Source organism: Taudactylus pleione, unplaced genomic scaffold, assembly GCF_031769625.1.
Source record: "Taudactylus pleione unplaced genomic scaffold, aTauple2 ptg000690l, whole genome shotgun sequence".
Taxonomy (NCBI): Eukaryota; Metazoa; Chordata; class Amphibia; order Anura; family Myobatrachidae; genus Taudactylus; species Taudactylus pleione.
In genome coordinates, this window is record NW_028285092.1 from 822,168 (window position 1) to 849,121 (window position 26,954).

At 48.7% G+C, this 26,954-nt stretch overlaps 1 protein-coding gene across 8 annotated transcripts in view; it reads right to left on the minus strand.

Moving 5' to 3' along the window:
- Positions 1-26,954, minus strand: part of TNRC18 (trinucleotide repeat containing 18) — a 416,103-nt gene that overhangs the window by 202,027 nt on the left and 187,122 nt on the right. For 5 of the 8 annotated variants that reach the window (XM_088456240.1, XM_088456241.1, XM_088456243.1 and 2 more), the window contains exons 12-15: positions 16,432-16,568; positions 16,060-16,185; positions 3,305-3,473; positions 794-1,019 (exon numbers count right to left, since the gene is read on the minus strand). In XM_088456240.1, coding sequence (XP_088312366.1) covers positions 794-1,019; positions 3,305-3,473; positions 16,060-16,185; positions 16,432-16,568 — 658 coding nt within the window. The remainder of the gene's footprint in view (positions 1-793; positions 1,020-3,304; positions 3,474-16,059; positions 16,186-16,431; positions 16,569-26,954) is intronic. The other 3 variants (XM_088456245.1, XM_088456247.1, XM_088456246.1) reach the window with 3 other exon arrangements.

Sequence of the window (26,954 nt, forward strand, 5' to 3'; positions counted from 1 at the left end):
GGGAGCACTTGCAGTGTCCAAGCAGTGAGTGCAGTAAGTAGTTGCCTGGATACAGCAGAAGATGTTGATTTTGTTCATTCACATAAGTATGTTGCTTGTTGTTGTTCAGAGTGTGTTCTGGTTTTGAGTTTCTTTTCCCTCAGTTTTCCTCCAGTTTAACTCCAGCGTAACTCCGACTTAGTTATCAAATTGTATTTACACTTATAATCACAACACTTTGAATCTTAACACAGACTATGGCAGCCACCGGCTATGCAGCCTGTGGGAGCAGTAATATCTAAAGTTACAAACATGTGTCTCTGTGCTCACTGATTGGGACCCCACCCCGAAAGCTCTAACACACACTAAATTGGGATGCAATAAAGTCTAAGATAAACAATTTGTGAGAAGGGGGAGGCCAACACAGATTCACAATACATTCCTAACTTCCTTTAGATAAATTGCTCTTAGTATAGCAGTAGTTGTAATTTACCCAGTATAAATTTTCAAAACTGTGCTGAGGCAATCACTAAAACAGCATCTGATTAAATCTGGTTAAGTGCTAATTATGCCCTATTCATGGACTGGCCACACTCGCTCTAAAATCAAGCATTTGGAAACCCCCCTCTAGAAATCCTGCGTTTGCCACTGCCCTTTAAAAAACACCCTTTCTGCAGATATAAACACAAGTAAAAAAATATAAGAAAAACGTTGACTCAGTTGTTCAAATAGTATTTTTTCCCTATTACAATAATTTCACATTGCAACAAATTGCTATTATTAGTCCTTGTTAATGAACAAAAGTTCACTTTACCTTCTCTGGAATTAATCCGTGACCGATGAATACTCTGCATCTGCTTGAATTCTGAACCTGACAGATGCTTGAAATGTCTTGTGTTCTGCTTTCCTCCACTACGGTCTGTGAACTTAAAAGAGGATTTTTCGCTGGTTTGTTTCGTATTTGATAGGGCTGTATCCAGCCTTGTCATCAATAGGTCCTGAATACTAGTCTTTCTTTTCTTTCTAAAATTACTTTGAACCTGACACAAGAAACAATTACATTATTTTTGCCAAAATATATACATATTTTGGATATTATAAAGATCAAAAGACCACTAGACACAAAGCAAAACTATTTTTGTCTATACGGAGTTGTCCCAAAATACAAATGGTAATAACTAGGTATTTGAAGGCCACATAGCAAAAGTTTGTAAGGGCCCCTTTCTACCACCCAATGGTGAAAAATTTATATAACATGTGTAACTTTGACAAGGCATAAAAGCCCCCTTAAGCTCTGGGCCCCATAGCAGCTGCACCTCTTGCACATGCCTCTGCTCTCTCCATCAATGTACACTGACCTGTTCCCTTGTTAGCAGCAGAGATAATAGACTGCTCAGCTGTTCAAGTATGCAGTGAGGGAAAGATTAAAGGATCTTCATATTTAAACTAAATAAGTTAAGGTGAGACATTAAATTAAGTTTGCTGATTAAACAAATTCACAAAAGGCTTCTATGGACCGCTTTTATTTCCCCCCAAAAATATTGTTAACATAATAAATATACTATTCCTCAGTGGGGAATTATCTGATTTTAGGACAATTATATATTATAAATTATATTATGAAAGCACAGACTGCAATCAATGTCAGGTGATGTGTATGTGATATGATTCTATCACTCTTGCTATTCCTGTCAAAATGTTTTGTTTCATCAAACAATTGATATCTATATACAGAAGTTAAACAGTTACATTTGCAGGCAAAAATATCATATTGCGGTAGATAAATTAAATTTTTAACCACTTAGCTGGTGTGGTCGCATTAGTTGCGTCCACGTCAGACAGGGCTTTCCCTGACATAGTCGCATCTAATGGGACCAGTCAAAAACGCCCACCAATCTTCCAGCAGCTGCCTATATCAGAGGGATCTCCTAGCCCCCTGCACCCACGGCTCCACCTCCAGTATGTCCTGATCACTTTGGCCAGCAGTGATCGGGCAGCCCAACGGCACCCCCACCCAGGGCATCATGGATCCCCATGATGAAGTCTCCTGCATGAGACGATACATGTTTGGGCTGCTGCTGCTTCCCCTATTGACAGATAAGCTCATATGATATCTAACTTTTGTACGTGGGCTACTTATCATTAGCTGCATAAAACTGTTTTATGAAGTACTGGCACCGGTGGATTTTTGGTGAGGTTATTTTGGGACTGACTAGTTCCTAATTTATGTTTCAGCATATTATTCTATGCTCCACTTGAAATCTATATGTGCAGTACACACTATGTTAGGTTTCCTTTTTGTATTTTCATATACATTCAACCTTATGGTGGTCATGTGACTGAAGAAAAAAAACATTTCAGATAAGTTGTGGATTTACTGATTATATTTGTGCACTTTATAGGGTGACTTTATCATGATAAATACCCATTAGGTGCTTTTTATCTTCATTGATATAACAAGTTTATGTGTGCTTCACCAACGAATGATGCACTGTGAAGAGCTGCCACTCATACATATATATATATATATATATATATATATATATATATATATACATATATACACATACACACACAACCAGGAGTGCCATTTATATGTTTTTAGGTTGAATTTTTAGGTTGAATTTTAGGTTTTTAGGTTGAATTTTTGTTTTTAGGTTGAACCCACTATTTGCACCTTATTTACATTACATCCAATTATTCACATTGTGCTTATATCTACCTGTGAGCCATTTTCTCTTGCACTAATATATATATATATATATATATATATATGCCCACCCCTCGCTCCGCCCTGCCTGCCCTCCCCCACTACCACAGCACTTTTTTTTTTTAAACTACGAAATAATTTTTTTCAAAAATGTCCCCAGAATTTTATTTGTTTTTAATTATCACATTATGCAATTAAGAGCTATTAAATTTGATTTAAAATTTTTGTTAAATAAAATAATAATAATTAAATAGAATCACATTTACATATTTTGAGAATAAAAGAATAGACAATTTTGGGGCCATTTTTAAAAAAAATATTAGCCAGTTAAGTGGGTTCCCATGTGGTATAAATAACACTCAATTTACAAAGCCCCTCTGCTTTCTCTTACATGCCAGTGCAACAGATCTGTATAATTATACCTGATAATTCTGTGGAAAAAAATATTTTAAGATGAAGATTTTCAGAATTGAAAACCCAATCTCCCTCTATGCAGATAGGTGTTAAAATAAAACCTTGTAAAATACACTAAAAATAACTGTTGGATAAACACTACAGATGTTAGTTTTTCACAGTTCAGAAGTATGGTAATTTATTATATGAAGCTTCACTAACCTCATACATGTAACCTTCTGCACTGCTTTGTTGTTCCCAACTGTGTATTCTGCTTTTTAAATTTCCACCTCCATTTTCCACCTCATCAACCTCTGAAATATTCATCAAAGTCCTTCGTAAACAATCTCCTGTTTTAGAACTTTCAGAAAGTAAAACACACTTGCTAAGCCTGTAAGGAAGGAACGGAAAACTTAATGACTAAAGGTTGGATATCACCAGTAACTTCCATATCATCAGGTACGGCAACCTCTCCAATTTAAATAATGAACAAAACTGCCCTAGAGATTAACCCACTGAATACTTTATACAGAATGAAACATAATAAACATGTTTTCTTTTTATGCCGACCTACCAGCAAGGGGACATGGCGTTTTAATTATTAATGAATGGATTCCATTTATATTCATGTGCTAAAATTAAATTATTTTTGCCCCATCCATTCACATTAGAGGGACTGCATTGTAGCACACTCAATATAGGCGGGCATTGCTATGTTCCCTAACCCACCCTCTTCAACAGCTCTTCTAAAGAGTTACAAGCTTCAGGTTTGCAGAAATAGAATAGCAAGCAGGTAATGGAGAGACTGCGCTGTGCCTGGTCAACATATTTTACATGTGGCCCATCTCCACAGAAAATTTGGAGGATTATTTTGAAACACCTAGTACAAACTGTGATATTTCCTTTATATAATTAAAACCTTATATCCCAACCTCAACACGGGTGAACTTTATAGGGCCTATTTATCATTACATAATTATCACTGGTGGGGCTGGTACTTAAATTATACAAAATTTTCACCTGTTTTTGTAGCATTTAAGTGAAGATGAATAGACCCCTAAGTCTCATTTCACTATTGTACTGCTCCTATGGAAATGGGGTTTGGTTTTGAAACACAAGTGTTGTGTGGAAATATGGCCTGTAAATGGACCACTTTACAATCAGAATGAAACATTATTTATCAGAATCCATGATGTGTGATAAAAAGATAGTCTGTTAATTGAAGAGTGATAAGCAAAGAGTAAAGATGGACAAGTGAAGAAGGATAAATATTATGAGGCACATAATTAATAAAACGCCATGTGGGATGAGTACAAGCAATGATGCACTCCCAAGAAGTCAGTTGTGTTACACGTGGTAAGTGGTATGTATTTTTCAACAAAGAAATTTACATGGTGGAAATATAATTGACCATCACAGTGTAGTGGAGCATACACTTGTCTAGGGAATGATGTGGTAAGCAAGGGCGTAACTACCATAGGTGCAGGGACTGCAGCTATGTGGGCCAGAGCTATGGTTAGAGCTTACCCTTGTTATCTCTATTTCTACTAAGTCCATAGGGTTCCACAGGATACCTTGGGGTATTGATGATGACGTCAGCCATCGGACACCACAGAGTTAAATTTTCATCCTCCCAGGATGCACTGGGGTCCCTCTCCTATACCCCACCCCTGAGCCAAGGCATCTCAGTTTCGTAACAAGTCATAGGCCGGAGGAGGAGAACAAAGAGAGAGAAGAAAGTCTGGAACACACAAGAATCACATTCTCACCAAAAGGAGACGGAAAACCGGTGACCAGATCAAAGCCCATCTGCAGTACAGGTGCGACAGGGCGGGAGTCCTGTGGAACCCTATGGACTTCGTAGAAAGGATAAGTTCTTACCATATCTCTTCTTTTCTACATCAGGGTCAATAGGGGATGTCCCAAAGAAGTATCCGTTAAGGGTGGGGACGCTCCTGTGCTGGAAGGAGAATCCGCCGCCCAAAGGAAGCATTCTGAGAGGCAAAGGTATCAAATGCATAATACCTCACAAAGGTATGGACAGAAGACCACGTGGCTGCCTTGCACAGCTGAACTGCAGAGGCACCACGGCGAGCTGCCCATGAAGGACCCACAGACCGAGTAGAGTGAGCTTTAAGAGAGGATGGTACAGACAGGCCCTCGTGAATGTAAGCCTCAGAAATTGCCATGCGAATCCATCCTGCCAAGGTTTGCTTAGCGGCAGGCCAACCCTTCTTATGGAAACCATAGAGGACAGAGAGTCCGATTTCCTAAATGAACTGGTACGGTCAACATAAATCCTAAGAGCTCGTACCACATCCAAGAAGGCCTCACCAGCAGATAGGTCTGGGGAATTAAAGGCTGGTACTATAATTTCCTCATTGATGTGGAAACTAGATACCACCTTAGGTAGGAACCCAGGGCAAGTGCGCAGCACTGCCCTGTCCCTATGAAAAATTAGGAATGGGGGGCGACATGAAAGAGCCCCCAAATCTGACACTCTTCTGGCCGAGGCAATGGCCAGAAGAAACACAGTCTTAGCTGTGAGCCATTGTAAATCCACTGAGCCCAGTGGTTCAAATGGCGGTCCTTGGAGAGCCGTAAGGACCACAGTCAAGTCCCAAGGAGCCACAGGTGGAACAAAGGGAGGCTGTATGCGAAGTACACCTTGCATAAAAGTGTGGACATCAGGAAGTGTACGCTGAAATCACACAGAGGGCGGAAACCTGCACCTTCAGTGAAGAAAGGCGAAAACCGTGATCTAAGCCCGCTTGTAGGAAAGCCAAAATCCTGGATAGCCTAAAAATCTGAGGATCATAGCCTCTAGGTCGACACCATTCAAAGAATGTATGCCACACTCGGTGGTAAATTCTTGCAGAAGCCGGCTTCCGAGCTCTGAGCATGGTGTTAACAACAGAGCTGGAAAAACCACTAGACCTCAAGAGGGCAATCTCAACAGCCACGCCATCAAAGACAGACGGCCCAGGTCCGAGTGATGGCAAGGACCTTGAGACTACAGGTCCGGACGTAGAGGCAACCACATCAGAGCGTCTATGGATAGGCTCCTGAGATCTGAGTACCAGTGCCGTCTGGGCCAAGCTGGAGTTATCAGCAGGAGCGTGCCGCCTTCTTGCTTGAATTTGTGAATCACTTGAGGAAGAAGGGAGAATGGAGGGAAGAGGTACGCACCGGACCGACAGCGCGTATACCAGAAGTACCTCTGTGTCTCTTGTTCTTGACCCGTACACAGGAAGCTTGTTGTTGTGTCGGGAGGCCATGAAATCTATCCCTGAAGGCCCCACTTGTTCACCAGTAGCTGAAACACCTCCTGCTCCTGCTTCCCAGTTGAGGACTCCTGGTATGAACACTGCCGTGAAGGCATCGAGACTGCCTTCTGCCCACGCTAGAATGCGGGACACCTCTGTCAGTGCCACCTGACTGCGGGTTCCTCCTTGGCGGTTTATGTAAGCCACCGTGGTGGCATTATCCGACTGCACCTGCACAGGCTTTTTGTGGAGGACATGTCTTGCTTGTTGGAGAGCTTTGAATATTGCCCATAGTTCCAAGATGTTGATTGGAAGCGCAGATTCTGCTGGCGTCCACCTTCCCTGGAAGAAATGTGGATCCGACACTGCTCCCCGACCTCAAAGACTGGCGTCCGTCATCAGAAGAGCCCAGTCCGCAATCAAAAAGGGGTGCCCTCTGTTCAGGTGAGTAGTCTGCAGCCACCAGGCTAACGACAGACGTACCTCCGGTGACAGCACCATTGTCTGTGTCTTTATCCGGTGGGGCAACCCATTCCATCTGGAGAGGATCAACTTCTGCAGAGGTCTGGAGTGAAACTGGGCAAACTCCACTATGTCGAACATCGACACCATGGATGCCAGTAACCTCATCGCCGAGTGAATAGACACCCGGCGACTCTGCAGGCAACTGCGTACTTTTGCCCGTAATGCAGAGATCTTTTCCTCCGTCACAAAGATCCTCTGATGTTGGGAGTCCAACAGGGCTCCGAGATGGAGCATCATCTGTGATGGCACCAGGGATGACTTCTTCCAGTTTATCAGCCAGCCGTGAGCCTGCAACACAGAGACTGTCAATTGCAGATGGCGCTGAAGGATCTCTGGAGACCGTGCCAACAGCAGAAGGTCGTCCTGATAGGGCATCAAGCGGACTCCCTGCGTCCGCAGGTGGGCTGCCATGACTGCCATGACTTTGGTAAACACTCGAGGCGCTGTGGCCAGACCAAAGGGTAGTGCCTGAAATTGGAAGTGTTGGTCTCCTACTGCAAACCTGAGGAAACGCTGGTGTGCTGAGACAATGGGTATATGCAGGTAAGCATCCTGAATATCTACCGACACCATAAAATCCCCAGGCTCCATCGCTAAAATTATGGAACGCATGGTCTCTATCCTGAACCGAGGAACTGGGTTTCTGTACCAAAAAAAGATTGGAGTAATACCCCGATCCTCTCTGGGTCAACGGGACTGGCACTATAACTCGAGCCTGGAGCATACAGTGGATCACCTTCCGGAATTCCTGGGCCTTGTCTTGGTCTGACTGAAGGCCCGTGGTGAAAAACCGTCTGGGAGGCCTCCGCCAGAAGGAGAGGGAATACCCCAGAGAGACCACTTCTCTTACCCAAGTGTCTACGGTTGTGAGACACCAGCACTGGGCGAACTGAAGAAGCCGGCCTCCAACTTTGGGGTCCGCCAAGGGGAGGCCCGTCCCATCAGGCTGAGGGCTTATCGTCCGACTTGGGAGTTGGACATCTTGTACTCCAAGCCTGCTTTTTTGGCTTGACAGATTTCTTGGCCCCTGCCTGTATAGGAAAGTACTGCACTTTGAACTTACCCTGGGCCCTATAGGGCCGAAAGGACGAAGTACCAGACCCTGATGGGACTGTCGCCGATGGCAGACACGCAGACTTAGCTGCTGCCAGAGTGGCCACAATTTTGTCCAGATCAGGGCCAAACATTAGGGCTGTCCATTAAAGGGCAAGCATTCCAATCCCTTTTTGGAATCTGCATCTGCTTTCCAAGAACTGCTGCTGAGGAGATTCTGGAAGTGAGAAGCCCTATACCTAAGGCTGCCTCATTAATGTACGTAGCTGAGTCTCTGAGGTTACCCACAAACTCCATCTGCTCATGTGACGAGTCAGCGTCTAGAGACATCTCCAAGCTATCAGCCCAACACTCCATGGATTCTGGCAAGCCAGCACATGGCCATTGCAGGTCTGGAAGCCATGGCAAGGGAATAAATGGATTTCAGGCATATTTCCACCAAGCAATCCGTAGCATCCTTTAAAGAGGACATGGAGGGCATGGGCAATTTATCACTCCTCACTAGGCGTGTGACATGGGAATCCACCTGTGTAGGGGTTTCCCATTTGGAAAAATAATTATCCGCAAAGGGGTATGCAAAAGCCAAACGTTTTTGAGGCGGGCCCGGGGGAGGAGCGCTGACACAGCCTGCCAAACTGCTGTGGAGAGGCACTGTGCAGCGGGGGAGGCACTGGCTGTTAGACAGGGAAAGCGCGCTCCCCTGGCATGCTATTAACCCCTGGGACGCCTCGCTGTACCACACATGCTGCGGCCCGCTGTCCCTGGTGGTCTAATGGAAGCGCAGGTTAATACCTGGCTCCACGCGCAGCCTGTTCCCAGGGAGTTCCCTGCCTGGAAACCTACAGGACTGTGTTACCGGCAGGGTACCCTTCCTTGGTACCCCGCCGATTACCTGCCCCCTTGAATCCGGCCACAGTCCAGGTAATCCGGGGTCACCGCTAGCTGTGACCCGATACCTACCAGCATCCCCGGATCAATACCAGCGTTCTGGTCCGGCAGGGTGTAGGAGCGACAGCATGGACATCAGTACTGACTGTCCATGCTGTACAGCTCATTTGTGCAGCCACAGCTGCTTGTAGAAAAGTTCAGGGGCCTTTATAGCCCCACTCTGCTTGCAAGTGATCCGACTCCTGGCCGGACACCAACGAAAACAAGAGATATGGTAAGAACTTACCTTTGTTATCTCTGTTTCTACGAAGTCCATAGGGTCCACAGGGTTGACCTTGGGGTTATAGCTGGAACAGGATCCATGGGCACCACACAGTTAAGCTTTTAGCTCCCAGGATGCACTTGGGTCCTCCTCTATACCCCGCCCCCGAGCCACAGGCACCTCAGTTGGTAAGCAGCCTAGGCCGGAGGAGAATATGGAACAGAGAGAAGGAAGACTGGAACAAACAAGAAACCATACTCACAGCAATAGGAGACGGAAAACCGGTGACCAGCCACACAGCCCATTTGAAGCCAGGTGCGTCAGGGCGGGCGCCCTGTGGACCCTATGGACTTCGTAGAAACAGAGATAACAAAGGTAAGTTCTTACCATATCTCTTGTTTTCTACTTCAGGGTCCATAGGGGGTCCACAGGGTTGACCTTGGGGATGTCCCAAAGCAGTTCAACTAAGGGCGGGGACGCTCCTGTGCTGAAAGGAGCACCCGGCGCCCAAAGGAAGCATCCTGAGAGGCGAAGGTGTCAAACGCATGGAACCTCAAAAACGTTTGAATAGAAGACCAAGTGGCCGCCTTGCACAGCTGAACAGCAGAAGCGCCACATCTAGCAGCCCAAGAGGGACCCACAGAACGAGTGGAATGAGCCTTAACAGAGGCTGGCACAGGTAAACCCTCTTGTGCATAAGCCTCACAAATAACGGAACGAAGCCAACGGGCTAACGTTTGTTTGTTGGCAGGCCAACCCCTCTTGTGAAAACCAAAGAGGATAAACAAGGAATCAGACTTCCTAACCGAAGCCGTCCGGTCTACATAAATTCTAAGCGCCCGGACCACATCTAAGGAAGTCTCACCAGCTGAAAGATCAGGGGACTGAAAAGCTGGCACAACAAGTTCCTGATTAATGTGGAACTTCGAGACCACTTTGGGCAAAAACTCAGGACGAGTGCGGAGCACCGCTCTGTCCTGGTGAAAAATCAGGAAAGGAGGGCGACAGGAAAGCGCCCCCAATTCAGACACCCTCCTGGCCGAAGCAATTGCCAGGAGAAAAACCGTCTTAAATGTCAGCCACTTGAGCTCCACCGCCTCAAGAGGCTCAAACGGAGGACCCTGCAGGACCCGTAGCACCACCGCCAAGTCCCAAGGAGCCACAAGAGGCACAAAGGGAGGCTGGATCCTGAGAACACCCTGGAAAAAGGTGTGAACGTCTGGTAGTATTGCAATCCGCCGTTGAAACCACACGGACAAGGCGGACACATGAACCTTCAGAGATGCAAGGCGTAAGCCGAGATCCAATCCTGACTGAAGAAATTCCAAGATCCTAGAAACTCGGAACACCTGAGGATCATAATGTCTGGACTCACACCACTGAAAGTAAGTGTGCCACACTCTGTGATAAATCCGTGCTGAAGCAGGCTTGCGTGCCCTGAGCATGGTACCAATAACCGAACTGGAGAAGCCCCGAGACCTCAAGACGGCTGTCTCAAGAGCCACGCCGTCAAAGACAGCCGACCCAGATCCGGGTAAAGGCAGGGCCCCTGAGACAACAGGTCCCGACGCTGAGGAAGAAGGTACGGAGCGTCGATGGAGAGGCTCCTGAGATCGGAGTACCAAGGACGTCTGGGCCACGCCGGAGCTACCAGCACGAGCATGCCGCCGTCCTGCTTGAATTTCCGCAGAACCCGAGGAAGCAGGGATAGCGGAGGAAACAGATACGCCAGGTGAAACGTCCATTTCACCGACAGCGCGTCCACCAGACTTGCGCCTGCGTCTCTTGTCCTTGACCCGTAAACGGGCAACTTGTGATTGTGACGGGAGGCCATCAAGTCCAGCTCCGGCAGTCCCCACCTGTCCACGAGTAGCTGAAACACCTCTGGGTGAAGCGACCATTCCCCGGGATGCACGTCGTGACGGCTGAGGAAGTCCGCCTCCCAATTGAGGACTCCGGGGATGAAGACCGCCGAGATTGCCGGAATGTGACCCTCCGCCCAAGTCAGGATACGAGACACCTCCGACATCGCTGCCTGACTGCGAGATCCGCCTTGGTGGTTGATATACGCCACCGTGGTGGCGTTGTCGGACTGCACCTGTACCGCCCTTCCGTGAAGAGCGGGGCCGGACGACTGCAGGGCCCTGTATACTGCCCGCAGTTCCAGGATGTTGATGGGGAGAAGTGCTTCTTCCGCTGACCAATGACCCTGAAGCGACAAAGAGCCGGTCACTGCCCCCCAACCCCGGAGACTGGCATCCGTCGTGAGCAGGACCCAGTCCGGGATCCAAAATGGGCGCCCCTCGACCAGATGAGCTGTCTGAAGCCACCAAGCCAAAGATTGCCGAACGTCCGGAGACAACACCAGCACCTGAGAGCGGATCCGGTGAGGTAACCCGTTCCATTCTGATAGAATCAGCCCCTGCAGGGGCCGGGAATGGAACTGGGCAAATTCCACCATGTCGAATGTCGACACCATGGACCCCAGAACTCTCATAGCCGAATGGACCGACAGGCGGCAACGGCTCAGGCAACTGTGTATCCGCAGCTGTAGGGAGGCGACCTTCTCCGGAGTCAGGAAGATCCTTTGCTGACGCGAATCCAGCAGGGCTCCCAAATGAACCATCCGCTGTGATGGAATCAGGGAGGACTTTTTCCAATTTATCAACCACCCGTGTGCTTGCAGGCAAGCGATCGTCAGGTGGAGATGTTGAAGCAGTACCTCCGGGGAGCTCGCCAGCAACAGGAGGTCGTCCAGATACGGCAGCAGCCGTACATTCTGGTTCCGAAGATGTGCGGCCATGACCGCCATAATCTTCGTGAACACCCTCGGTGCCGTGGAGAGACCAAAGGGTAGCGCCCGGAACTGATAGTGGTGTTGAAGGATAGCGAACCTCAGATACCGCTGGTGTGAAGATGCTATCGGAACATGGAGGTAGGCGTCCTGGATGTCCAGGGACACCATGTAATCCCCCGGTTCCATCGCCAGAATGATGGAACGTAACGTTTCCATCCTGAACTTGGGAACTCTGAGGAATTTGTTCAGAGACTTCAAGTTGAGGATAGGGCGATGAGAACCATTGGGTTTCTGCACCAGAAACAGAGACGAATAATACCCCGTCCCTCGTTGTGATAGAGGAACGGGAACAATGACCCCTGCTTTCAGCAAGGACTCTATAGCCTCCTGAACCTGTAACGCCTTGGCCTTGTCCTGAGAAGGACTTGTGCAGAAAAACTGGTGGGGTGGTCTGTGCCGAAAAGACAGGGCGTACCCCTGGGAGACCACTTCTCGAACCCAGGCATCCGTGGTGGTATTGTGCCAGCACTGGGCAAATAGAAGAAGTCGGCCTCCCACTCTGAGGTCCCCCAGAGGGAGGCCCGTCCCATCAGGCCGCAGGTTTATCTTCCTGCTTGGAAGAAGGGCGCCGAGCACTCCAGGCTTGCTTCTTGGGTTTAGAGGCAGTCTTACTCGCAGACTGTCTCGGGAAGGACTGACCTTTCGCCTTACCCTGAACCCGAAAGGAATGAAAAGCCGAACTCCGAACCTTCGCAGGCAGTGCCGCCGAAGGGAGGAAGGCCGACTTGGATTTAGCCAGGGTGTCCACTATTTTGTCCAAGTCCGGACCAAATAGTAATTCCCCATTGAAAGGTAAGGCCTCCAGACCCTTCTTTGAATCAGAGTCCGCTCTCCAGGACCGCAACCACAAGGATCGGCGGCCAGACACCGCTGCAGCCGATACCCGCGAGGTCAGCAGACTAGCATCTAAAGAAGCTTCACCAATGTAAGAAGCAGCGTCCCTCATTTGTCCCAACAACGCCCGCTGGACATCCGGAGCGTCGTCTGGGAAGGTATCTTCCAATGCATTGGCCCACCCCTCAATGGCCTTGGCCACCCAGGAGATGGCCATGGATCGTCGGGCCACTGCCCCGGAGAGGGAGTAAATAGACTTTAAGCAAGTCTCAACTTTCCTGTCCGTGGGATCCTTCAGCGAGGATATTGACGGTAATGGTAAGGTGGCGCCCCGAGTTAAACGGGTGACATGGGAATCCACCGCCGGTGGAGTTTCCCATTTTTTACAATGTGCCTCAGGGAAGGGGTAATTAGAAGCCAACCGCTTCTGAGGAAGGAATCTCTTACTGGGCGCCTGCCAAGCTACCGCCATATGATCCGTCAACTGATCCGACAGGGGAAACACCGCAGAAGCCACCTTAGTTTTTTTGAAACTAGGAAACTTCGACTTAGGAACCGGTGCCTCATTCTCTATAAGAAGAATAGCTTGCACCGCCCTAACTAGTGCTCGCACATTAATGGACGACTTGGTATCCATTTCCTGGACCGAGGCGTCCGAGTCAGTGTCATCAGGGACCTCCCCATCATCTGAGGAACCCTCTGAGTCCGATACCTGAGCAGCCCGTGTCATGAGTGGTCGTTTTGAAATCCTAGAAGGCATGTCAGTCTGCAACATTGACTGAAAAGCAGAGGAAGCGGCCGCCAAATTTTGCACGGAGTTGGAGAGCACATCCACCCATGGTGGAGGAGTCGCCATAGGGGCCTCAAAAGGTACCACAGGCTGCTGCGGCACAGGGGAAGCCTGTATATACATAGGCAACCCCGCATAGGGACCTACTGATTGAGACCCAGGAGGACTCCGCAATAACTGCGGGACACCCGGGGAATGGGGGATGGTCAGCTGGGGCACCGCCCTAGTAGGGAGAGCAGTCGGGACCGACAGACGGTCCGCAATAGACACCAGCACTTGAGAAAACATCGCCCACGGTGGTTCCTGCGCCAGAGAAGGTCTGGATGGGCCAGGAGCCACCTGGCATCGACTACACAGGCCATCCTGTGACAAATCCTCCCTATCTACTCCTGCAGAACAGCGTCCGCAGGAGGCCAACACCGGAGCCACTGAGCGCTCAACCTCCTCGTCTGACATGACAGAATATATTATATATCTGGCACCAGGGTAGAAGTAAAACGCACTCACTCATACAGCCCACAATATGGCACTGAGTAGCACACAACTGTATGTGACGGACCTCACAAATACGTGATCTATATAAGTGAGGTCAGTAGAAACGCCCCTCCCCCACACACCTGTAGGGCTTGTAGGAGAAGTAAAGGGATAGGTATAAGCTGACAGTAAGCGGAAAATAAGCACAGACAGGCAGCACTAGCAAAAGTCACATACCATGCAGAAGTAATACTCACTGCACCTTTACACTACAATCAACCTGCCCAGATTCAGTGTCTGGGAGGGCTATAGTGCTGTGTACGCTGTCCTTAATCAGGGGAGAGGTACACAGGGGGACCGGTCCGCGTGCTCCCTGAGATCTGCGCTGCCACTGGGAAAATGGCCGCTGGAGACCTCAGAGGAGGAGTGGCCGAGTAGATGCAGCTCAGCGACGCCAGACTACGTGCTGAAAGGCGCGCTGAGCTGAGGGGAGGAGCCGCTGACAGGGAAGGCTTCCTCCCCTGGCTGGCCATAACCCCAGGGATGCTGGCTTCCCGCTTGCCCCTTTATCCCTGGTGGTCTAGTGGTCCCAAGGGTTATGGGGGGGGCCCGCCGCCACTGCCAGCAGCCTCCGGTCTGTCCCCAGGACCGGAGGCTAAAGGACTGCATTTAAGGCATTCCGCGCGCCGCCGCTAGCCAGCGACGCGCGGCTTACCTGAATCCCCGGCGACTCCGGCAGCAGTCCTGGGAGGTAGACAGAGTCCGGCTAGTACGGACTCTGCCCTCCCGCCGCGATCCCCAGATCAGTACTGGCGTCGCGGCGCCAGTCGGGGATCAGAGCTGCAGCGTGGGCATCTGTACAGACAGCCCTTCGCTGCCGTCTGTAGTAAAAAGAGATTAAAAATAAATAAAATCTAACTTAAAATAAAAAGCTTCTGGGGGCTGCTCCTGCAGCCCCCCTGCGCGGTGACCGACTCCGGCCGGGCACCAGCTTACACTGAGGTGCCTGTGGCTCGGGGGCGGGGTATAGAGGAGGACCCAAGTGCATCCTGGGAGCTAAAAGCTTAACTGTGTGGTGCCCATGGATCCTGTTCCAGCTATAACCCCAAGGTCAACCCTGTGGACCCCTTATGGACCCTGAAGTAGAAACTAAGATGTCTTGGCTCGGGGGCAGGGTATAGGAGAGGGACCCCAGTGTATCCTGGGAGGATGAAAATTTAACTCTGTGGTGTCCGATGCCTGTCGTCAACACCAATACCCTAAGGTATCCTGTGGATACCCTATGGACCCTGACGTAGAAATAAATATTTCACCATTGGTTGGTACATAGGGGCCCTTACAAACTTTTGCTATGGGGCCAACAAATATCTAGTTATGCCCCTGGTGGTAAGTACAACATGTCATAATATATCAATTATTATTCTCTCCAAAACCTGGGAGTGTGGGTGAACTGGTCTCTCACTGTCTAGAGAAATTCTTGACAAATTAGTGTGAACTAGTTGTAAAAAAAAATGGTACTAATGAGATTGAAAGTCACCATTGTTTAGCATATCCCATATTTTTATTTTAGGTTAGCTTTTCTCTGTATTTAGTATAATTGATTGGTAATGCATTTTATATGGTTAAGATATCAGCACTGACTAGTTCCATTAGACAGAAAATGCATTCTTTTTAACATATATCACTTATCACTGTGACTTCTTGGCAGTCCCATATGAGACATCCCTCATGACACGTAAGTCATCACCCATAACTTGTTCCCTAACATACATTTGTCATCCCTCATTGCTAGTCACACATTACCTCTCATATTCACAGATACATCTTTGATTCTGATAAATGATGATGTGCCCAAATGTACAAAGCACCAGTGAGCTAAGGTAGTAAATCCCACAACCATACAGGTTCTATATAGTGTGTTAAGTGCCCTATTTGCTGCACAAAATGAAGTGTTGCTCTCCTCTTAGCACAAACCATTATGTATAAAACAATGGCGGGCCTCTGTGTTCTCCTAAGCTGTAGCCTTACTTTCGGGTGTTGCTGTGTTTTGCCCTCTCTTGTGTATGACGCAGAAGATTAATTCCATATTTCCTTTTCTTTGGCCTTCCAGGGCCTCGCCTTGTTAAGTTCTTAAGGATCTCATCAGGCTTCTCCCTGTAAAGAACTTACTGTTATACAAGCTAGGTACAGGCTAAGAAAACACAGCCCAATCAGGATAGTAAGGTCATTTCATAGAAACATACCTTCTTTCTATGTGAACTGGAAAAGCAGCATACAAATCAAACCTTACCTTTCTAGAATGATTAAATATGTATTAATATTTCTAATGTACAACTAACTAATAAGTATCACTGAAACATACATTGTCAGTTTACTCCATGAAAGAAATGTATTACTTACTCAGAGTCTCTCCTCCTCTGTAGCTTTGCCAGTTCCCTTAGCTTTTCTTTGTACCGCCTCTGTAACTCAGCCAGCTTTACCCTGCATTCAAGTTCCACTGAATCTGTATCCTCAATGGCAGATGTGATCGAAAAATGCTGCACAAAAAAAATGTGTTGCAGAAATGTTATCACAAAGCACATTGTAAGACTAAGGTAATAGTAACTTCAAAAGTATACAATTTAACAAGATGATGATTTTCCCATGTATATGTGCTTTTGTCAACAATAATGTTCAGCTAAAACATATAATAAAAAATTAAAACACCTACAAAGGGACACTCAGAAATGCACTCCAACAAGAACTGTTATTCTGTGCAGAAGAGAAACGCAGCGTCGGTTAGCGGCGCATGTCATTACCCCATGTCTTAAAAGGATATTTACTATGTATTCAAGTGAAATTAGCATGTGCTAATCCCGAGAGGGTTCTAAATATATGTGACCACAGTAACAAAGGGCTTCAAACATGCTTGATAACAGCGACTAGTGAAAGATAGTGTTGATATTATACTGAGAGTGTTATATTTGCATATCTCCCAACATCACCATATAAAAGAGACTCATACAACCGTCTCCAGGAGGGGAATGAGAATATTAAAAATATAATTTTTGCAGTCACTCCTGTGTGATACACCAGGAATATAAGAATGATAGAGAATATTTCACAAGTGATAGATTTTTAATCACTATAATTATATTAGTGATCAATGAGAACTACTTCCTGACAAATAATACAAGTCAAATGTACTAAAGATAGAATACATTTGAGCATATTTCTGGAACATATAATCGTGCTATTCTCTCATTAGGTATTAGTATTTTGGATATCACTGCAGAATAGGAAATACATAAATACGAATATATGAGAGATTCTACGTGATGTAATACAGTTCCATTAATACTGTATGTTTGACAGCCATACATAAGGCTATCGAATACACACTTGTATAATAAGCTACTCTCACTGTAAGTGAAATACATAAGAGATACATACAAATAGTTTGCCAGAATAATTTTATTGTGACATAGAATGGGGATAAAAGTGAATAGCTTTTTGAAATCACATTTCTTTAAAAAACACCTCTATTGATCTTTAACCAATTTTTTGCTATACTTTGAATTCTGATATTAAATATTGAATAATAAGTTATATTTTAATTATATGTGCACCATTAGGGACATTTCAACCCTTTCTTCTTGTGACTTACAGAACAGAAATCAGTATAGCTTCCAAAATCACTTGAGTTTCAGAAATCACTGCAGAACACGGGTTGATTCAGATGTGGACGGATATGCTATTTCAGCTGCTAACATGCTAGCAGCTGCGATAGCTGTAATATAGTAATGCAATAGGAAGCGTCATATCTACTACTTGCATTACTGATCCGAACTGCATCCAAGGACGCAGCATCGGATCATCTGCAAACCCTTAGGCCGGCTGAGTGACCATGGGGTCACGCAAGCCAGCTGCCGCAGATGAGTAAAATAGGCCAGGTAATCTCCATCAGCCGACTGAGTTCCTGGCCTCTCTACTCCCCCACAACGGTGGCGACACGCCTCCGTTTTGGGAAATGGAGGGCATGGCTGCCCCCTCCCCGCTGACAAATGGCAGCAGACTGTCAATCACTAACCGTCTGCTTCCAGACTGCGTACGGGATAGCATGTTCAGTATGGGTCAGGCGCATATACAGATTCCCGATAATCAGGAATCTGCGTGATCTCTTTCACTGCGCCTACAGCGGAATCACCTCCTCAAATCACTCTGCAGAGCAACAGTGAAGAGCATGTGTTGCAGGGCTGCAATCAGGGGAGGAATGCCGGCACTGGAGTCCTGTTCCCGGACAGAAGGGGGCCCACCCACAGAGGCACTGTGTTGCTGTGATCAATCTCCCCTGCAGTTTGTAATCTCTGTATGCTAAACTTTGCCAGGATCAAAGATTATGGATTGATTAGGCTGTCTGCCACTGAATGTATCAAGTGCTGAGCTGCTCATGAACCTGCCAGGCACTCTGCTAATACCCCCCACTCTGCTGTAAAATGAGACAGTGAGTGAAATGCTAATAATGCACACTGTTTAATGTCAAAGTTTATACTCTCATGGCTGGGCAGGATCATCGCAGTCAAGATGAATATACTCCTTAAATTATTAAAATCCCTAATTATTTAAATGTAACTGTCACATACACCCAAAAGAAGTGTAGTGATGGCAGCAACACCACAGGTACACATACAATATTACTATATTATTTATATATATTTAATAAGCCCCCACACATCAGATGTCTATGCACAGAATACAGAGAGAGCAGGGGAGGGGACAGTCTTTCAAGGAGCAACTGGGTGCAGGTGCACTGTTACACTGCTCTCTCTCTCTCTGGCGGTCCTGTGTGAAATGGCCCCCAAATCACTGTGGGAGGGACTTATATCTGATCCAAAACAAGCGAGATCTGAAGCTGGGAAGATGAAGTTTTTGCCTTCTTTTGAAATCCGAAAACGGCAAGGGGATCAGAGTATCGGGTCGGATTGGGTACATTTTCTGAAAACCAAACCCGCACATCTCTATATAAAACACACCATCTGATTATTTGGAATAATATAAGTTGGGGGAACTACTGTACCGGCACAGTATAGTCATAGGTAAGTGAGGAGTTGGGGGCCTGATATGGGGACATTTGGGGGTCAAGATTTTGAGAGAGGGGATTTAGGACATGAAAATAGTGCTAGACATGCTCCAGGGCAGGGATTAAAATGGGCCGGAACAGGGCGGAACTGTGCTCCGTCACTTCTATTTGGAGATGGAACCAGTTCCGCCTCCTCCGACTCACCTTAGCCACATTGAGTAATTTGCAGGGTGCCCGGCTCCCTCCCTGCAGCGCCATCGGCAGACGGAGGCTGAAGATCACTCTTGAGCTCCGGCTTCCGTCTCCGCTCCCGCCACAGGCACTATGGGAGAGACGTCATGTCATGACGTCTCTCCCATAGCAACTTCAGAGGACTCGGAGCAGCAAGGCAGACCGGAGGCACGCAGGAGCGGAGCTTAAGGCAAGTATTGTTTTTTTTGTGTAAGCGGAGGGGGCATAACTACTGGGGGCATTACACATGGGGCACTACTACTGGGGGCATTACACAAGGGACATTACTACTATTGGGGGCATTACACAGGATGCATTTATACTGGGAGCATTACACAGGGGGGCATTACTACTGGGGGCACTACTACAACTGGGAGCATTACTACAAGGGGCACCACTCCTAGGGGCACTGCATAAGGGGCACTACCACTACTGTGGGCTCTGCATAAAGGGCACCACTACTGGGGGCACTGCATAAGGGGCACCACTATTGGGGGCACTATCACTGTGGGCACAGCATATGGGGCACTACCACTACTGGGGGCACTGCATAAGAGGCACCACTACAATGGGCATTGCATTTGCATAAGGGGCACTACTGCTGTGGGCATTGTATAAGGAACACTACTACTGTGGGCATTGTGAATAAGGGGCACAAATGTGGGCATTGTGTAAAAGAGGCACTGCTGTGTGTCATACATGAAGGGACACTACTATGAGGTGTAACGTGAATCGGGTGAATCAAGATTGTGGTGTAATTTGAATTGGGAATACTATTGTGTGACAACTCCCATTTATTTTGTGACCATGCCCCTTACTTTTGAGACCACGCCCCCTTTTTCCGGAGCGCGCTGTCCCTTTTTTAGAAAAGCACCAAGGGGGAAGGTGAGTTCCACCACTTCTCTAGGACCATTTTAAGCACTGTTCCAGGGTGGGGTTAGATATGAGACTCAATGCAAAATATTCCTCTCTAGCTTTTCCTCTGTGCCTAGGTAAATAAATGTGTGCTTCTCTTTTCTTATATGATATTTCTGTTTTTTTTTTTATTATCTCATGGATAATAGTATAGTACTTAAAACATGGTAATTAGCCTAAGCTAATTGAAAGCAAGAGATTTTCGTTGTGGGGCTCACTTTTGAATAATGATTCAAAAATGTGCCCCGCAAAGAAATCTCTTGCTTTCAATTAGCTTAGGCTAATTACCATGTTTTAAGTACTTGTTATTTGATTTCTGTGAGCACCTCCAGCGATTATCTATATTTCTCATGAATTTGATTATTATTGAAACTTGTCTTCATTTACTGCTGGTTTATAGGTATTTGATCATTTGACCCCTTTGATTTGTGATCCTGTGCAGGATAATACATACTTTTCTAGGATAATAGTTTAGTCCTGTTGGTGGGACTTCATACAATGTATGCTTGCAATAATATGAGATATGGTAAGAACTTACCTTTGTTATCTCTATTTCTACGAAGTCCATAGGGTTTCACAGGATACCTTGGGGTATAGGTGATGACGTCAGGCATCGGGCACCATAGAGTTAAGTTTTCAGTCCTCCCAGGATGCACTAGGGTCCCCCTCCTATACCCCGCCCCCGAGCCAAGGCACCTCAGTTAGTTACCAAGCCATAGGCCGGAGGAGGAGAAGGAAGAGAGAGAAAAAAGATCTGGACACACACAAGAATCACATTCTCACCAGAGGGAGACGGAAAAAACGGTGACCAGAGTAAAGCCCATCTGCAGCACAGGTGCGACAGGGCTTGAGTCCTGTGGAACCCTATGGACTTCGTAGAAATAGAGATAACAAAGGTAAGTTCTTACCATATCTCATATTTTCTACTTCAGGGTACATAGGGTATCCACAGGATACCTTGGGGACGTCCCAAAGCAGTATCCTTTAAGGGTGGGGACGCTCCTGTGCTGAAAGGAGAATCCGCCGCCCGAAGGAAGCATCCTGAGAGGCGAAGGTGTCAAACCTGCAATACTTCACGAAGGTATGGACAGAGGACCACGTAGCAGCCTTGCAGATCTGGACTGCAGAGGCACCACGTCGAGCTGCCCACGAAGGACCCACAGACCTAGTGGAATGAGCCTTCACAGCAGGAGGAACTGGCAGACCTTCATGAAGATAAGCTTCAGAAATAGCCATACGGATCCAGGCTGCCAAAGTTTGCTTTGAAGCATGCCAACCCTTTTTACGGAAGCCATAGAGGACAAACAAGGTGTCTGACTTCCTAAACGAAGAAGTGCGGTCAACATAAGTCCTTAAGGCCCGCACAACATCCAAAGGAGCCTCACCCACTGAAAGACCAGGTGAATTAAAGGCCGTAACAACTATTTCCTCGTTAACATGAAACTGGGAAACAACTTTGGGAAGAAATTCAGGACGAGTGCGTAGCACTGCCCTGTTCCCATGAAAAATCAAGAAAGGGGTCTACAAGAAAGAGCCCCTAAATCAGAAACACGTCTGGCCGAAGCTATGGCCAGAAGATAAACAGTCTTAGCTGTTAGCCATTTAAGATCCACTGAGCCCAGTGGTTCAAACGGCGGTCCCTGGAGAGCACTCAGGACCACAGCCAAATCCCAAGGCGCCACAGGTGGAACAAAGGGTGGCTGAATGCGTAGAACACCTTGCATAAAGGTGCGCACATCCGGGATTGTAGCAATCGTACGATGGAACCAGACAGACAGGGCCGAAACCTGCACCTTCAAAGAAGCAAGGCGAAGCCCATGGTCTAGTCCCGCTTGCAGGAAGGCGAGAACCCGAGACAGACGAAACTCCCGCGGTGCATAACCTCTCGGCCGACACCACTGGAAGAACGTATGCCACACGCGATGGTATATTCTCGCGGAAGACGGTTTCCGACCTCTGAGCATGGTACGCACTACAGAGCTGGAAAACCCCCTGGACATCAACATGGCCGTCTCAACAGCCACGCCGTCAAAGACAGCCGAGTCAAGTCCGGGTGAAGACAAGGACCCTGTGACAGAAGGTCCGGTCGTATCGGCAACCGCAGAGGACTGTCCACAGACAGACCCTGAAGGTCTGAGAACCAGTGCCGTCTGGGCCATGCGGGAGCTATCAACAGGAGCGTCCCTCCTTCCTGTTTGAATTTCCGGATTACCCGTGGAAGAAGGGAAACCGGCGGAAAGAGATAAGCAAACCGGAACGTCCACCGGACGGACAGAGCATCCACCAGAGACGCCGCTTCGTCTCTTGTGCGAGACCCGTACACCGGCAACTAGTTGTTGTGTCGGGACGCCATGAGGTCGATCTCTGGAAGACCCCACAGGTCCACCAGCAGTTGAAAAACGTCCAGGTGCAGGGACCATTCTCCCGGATGAACATCCTGGTGACTGAGAAAGTCCGCCTCCCAATTTAGCACTCCCGGGATGAAGACAGCTGATATGGCCGGAAGATTGCGCTCCGCCCATACCAGGATCAGAGACACCTCTACGAGAGCCGCCCGACTTCGGGTTCCTCCTTGCCGGTTTATGTAGGTCACGGTGGTAGCGTTGTCCGACTGGACCTGCACTGGGTGACCTTGGAGAACCCGACGTGCCTGCTGGAGAGCGTTGAACACCGCTCGGAGTTCCAAGATGTTTATGGGAAGCTCCGCTTCTGCCGGAGTCCACCTGCCTTGGAACAAGTGTGGACCCGAAACTGCTCCCCAGCCCCGAAGACTGACGTCCGTCGTCAACAGGACCCAATTCGCCACCCAGAACGGACGACCCTTGTTGAGATGGGTCGTCTGCAACCACCAGGCAAGGGACAGGCGAACCTCCGGAGTGAGCACTATCGTCTGGGATTTTAGAGACTGAGGCAGTCCATTCCACTTGGACAGGATCAGGTGCTGCAGAGGTCTGGAGTGAAACTGGGCATATTCCACCATGTTGAATAAAGACACCATGGAGCCCAGTAACCTCATCGCCGAGTGTAGAGACACCCGTCGGCTCTGCAGACAACTGCGCACCCTCGACTGTAAGGCAGAGATCTTTTCCCCCGTCACAAAGATCCTTTGCTGTCCCGAGTCCAATAAGGCTCCGAGGTGCAGAATCCGCTGAGACGGGACCAGGGTGGACTTCTGCCAGTTTATTAACCAGCAGAGCCGTTGCAGTAGCGCAATGGTCAGGTCCAAGTGGCGCAGAAGGAGCTCCGGAGATCCTGCCACTAATAGAAGGTCGTCCAAGTACGGCAACATGCGGACCCCCTGCAGCCGCAGGGAAGCCGCCATGACCGCCATCACCTTGGTGAAAACACGTGGTGCTGTCGCCAGGCCAAAAGGTAACGCACGGAACTGAAAGTGTTCGCTGCGGATTGCAAACCTGAGGAACCGCTGATGGCGCAAAAGAATAGGGACATGCAGGTAAGCGTCCTGTATGTCCAATGACACCATGTAGTCCCCAGGTTCCAGCGCCAGAATGATGGACCGTAGGGTCTCCATCCGAAACTTCGGCACCCGCAAAGATTTGTTGAGAGCTTTGAGGTTGAGAATCGGATGAAACGACCCATTGGGTTTCTGCACCAAAATGAGATTGGAATAGAAACCCTGGCCCTTCTGGGAGAATGGAACAGGCACTATAACTCCAGCCTGGAGCAACAGTGTGCAAAACTTGCCGCAGCTCCGTGGCTTTGTTCCGGTCTGATGGTAGACCCGTGGTGAAGAATCGAGCCGGAGGTCTGTGCCGGAAGGAGAGGGCATAACCGTGTGAGACCACCTCAAGAACCCAAGTGTCTGTCGTGGTGACCGACCAACACCGGGCGAACTGCAGCAGGCGGCCTCCCACTTTGGGATCCCCCAAAGGGAGGCCCGGACCGTCAGGCCGCAGGCTTGTCATCTGGCTTAGGGGCCGGACGTCTGGTACTCCAGGTCTGCTTCCGGGGCTTGGCCGATTTCTTGGGGCCAGCCTGTCGGGTAAAGGACTGTGTCTTAGGCCTACCCTGGGCCCTATAAGACCGAAAGGACGGAGTACCTGAACGAGAAGGAACAGCAGCCGACGGGAGACATGCCGATTTAGCTGCCACCAGCATGGCTACAATTTTGTCAAGGTCCGGACCGAAGAGAACTTCTCCGTTAAAAGGCAATGCTTCCAAACCCTTTTTGGAATCAGCGTCTGCCTTCCAGGATCACAACCACAAGGTGCGACGAGCAGCCACAGCTGCCGAAGAAATTCGAGACGCCAGGGTACTAACATCCAAGGCCGCTTCGTTGATATAAGTGGCCGAATCCCGGAGATTGCCGATCAACTCCGTCTGCTCAGCCGAACAGTCGGAATCGAAGGACGCCTCCAACGTATCAGCCCAGCGCTCCATAGCTCTGGCAACCCAGCAAATGGCCATAGCCGGCCGCGCAGCCCCCCCGCAAGGGAATAGACGGACTTCAGGCAGATCTCCACCTTGCGGTCCGTAGCATCCTTAAGGGAGGACATGGATGGCATGGGTAATGTGGCACTACGGACAAGGCGTGTCACACGAGAATCCACCTGAGGAGGGGATTCCCACTTTGCAAAATAATTGTCCGCAAATGGATACACCACTGCTAAACGCCTTTGAGGCTGATATCGTTTGCCTGGCTGTTTCCACGCATCCTCTAGGTGGTCAACTAATTGCCCCGAAAGAGGAAACACTGTGGTATCTCCTTTAACATCTTTGAAAAAGGCGTATTTGGACTTTGATACCGGAGGCTCCTCATCCTCAATAACTAAAGCAGTACGGACTGCACGAATAAGGCCAGGTATATACACTTTAGACTTAGCGTCCAACTCTTTAGGGCGGGAAGTTTCCTGGTCAGAAAGATCCAGAATCTCCCCATCATCGGACGTCCCGTCGTCATCCTCATAAGGAGCAGACAGAGACGCCACCGGCCGCTTGTGAGGCCGCATCACAGACTCCCCTTGTAACACTTCTGACAACTGCTGTACAGAGCTTGTTAACGAATTAACCCATGCAGGCTCATGAGAGACCTGAGGAGGGGAAATAGGGAGACTGTGGGGTACCATCAATTGTCTTGGGAAACCCTGCATGGGTGACGACACCACTGACTGCTGGGACAAACCCATCTGAGTGAGGGCAGGCTGCGGAGCTAACTGGCCCACGAGGGTTGTAAGCGCTTTGGCAAAACAAGCCCAGGGCGGCTCCTGTACCGGAGCCTTGACCGTAATCGGTCGCGTCAACGAATAACACCGTCGACATAGTCCTTCCGCACTGCCGTCCCCCTCCGCTATAGGTACCTTGCATGTAGTACATAACAGCTGGAGAGGAAAATCACTTTCAGACATAATGGTAAGTATGTGACCCCTCTCACTGATACTCGTTAGTATAGTGTGAGACCACCCTGCAAGCACCGCACCGCAAGGGCTTTAGCAGAATGAACAGGGACAGTTAAATGCTGACAGAGAAAATGAAAGTACAGGCAGCAGACGCTAGCATAGGTCACATACAATGCAAATAAATCAATTCCTGCACTATCAGCGCTGATCCTCAACTACACAGACTCAGAGCCTGGTAGGACACAGCGCTGCATACACAGACCTTATCCAACGGAGGAGAGGTATGCAGGGGGACCCAGACCACGATGCCACCGTTCTTCAGCGTCCAGCAGCGCTCACCATGCTTCTTCCAAAGATGGCCACCGAGGAGCAGAGAGGAGGCCGGCCTGGGGGAGGAGCGCTGACACAGGACCAGTCAGCGTGTGCAGAGAGGGCTGTGTGCAGCGGGGGAGGCGCCGGCTGTGAGACAGGGAAGGCGCGCTCCCCTGGCATGCATTTAACCCCTGGGACGCCGCAGCGCTACCGCTCTGCCGCGGTCCTGCTGTCCCAGGGGGGTAGTGGAAGGGCAGGTTACAACCTGGCTCCACGCTGCAGCCAGTCCCCAGGGAACCCCCTGCCTGGGGACTCTGGACCATGTGTTTCAGCGGGGACCCACCGCGGGACCCCGCTGCTTACCTTTGTCCCCCTTGATTCCGGCCATGGTCCTAAACATCTGGGGTCACCGCTAGCTGTGACCCCAGATGTCTACCAGCATCCCCGGATCAGTACCAGCGTTCTGGTCCCGGCGGGGGTGTAGGGAAGACAGCATGGACGTCAGGACTGACTGTCCATGCTGTACTTCCAGATGTGCAGCCACAGCTGCTTGAAGAAAACTTCAGGGGCTCTTCTTAGCCCCCACTCCAACAGGTGCATCCGACTCCGGCCGGGCACCAAGCTAAACTGGGGTCCCTTGGCTCGGGGGCGGGGTATAGGAGGGGGACCCTAGTGCATCCTGAGAGGACTGAAAACTTAACTCTATGGTGCCCGATGCCTGACGTCTTCACCTATACCCCAAGGTATCCTGTGGATACCCTATGGACCCTGAAGTAGAAAATTGCTCTGGATTAAGGGCCTGATTCAGAGACGGACGTTATTTGCGTTCGCTCGTCCAGAAAAAGGGGCTGGCTATTTAAATTAACCGTTCGCTCTTTGCGGTCTGTTCACGCCTCTATGTCTGAACGAGCGAACAAAACATGCGAACGTAATTTTGAAAAAACCGCCCCCTGGCCGCTATTTATTAGATTAATCGAGTACATCGGACAGCGTATGAACTGCTCGCTATTCTTGTGGTTGGTTTTTCCTACCACAATCATGCGAGCAGT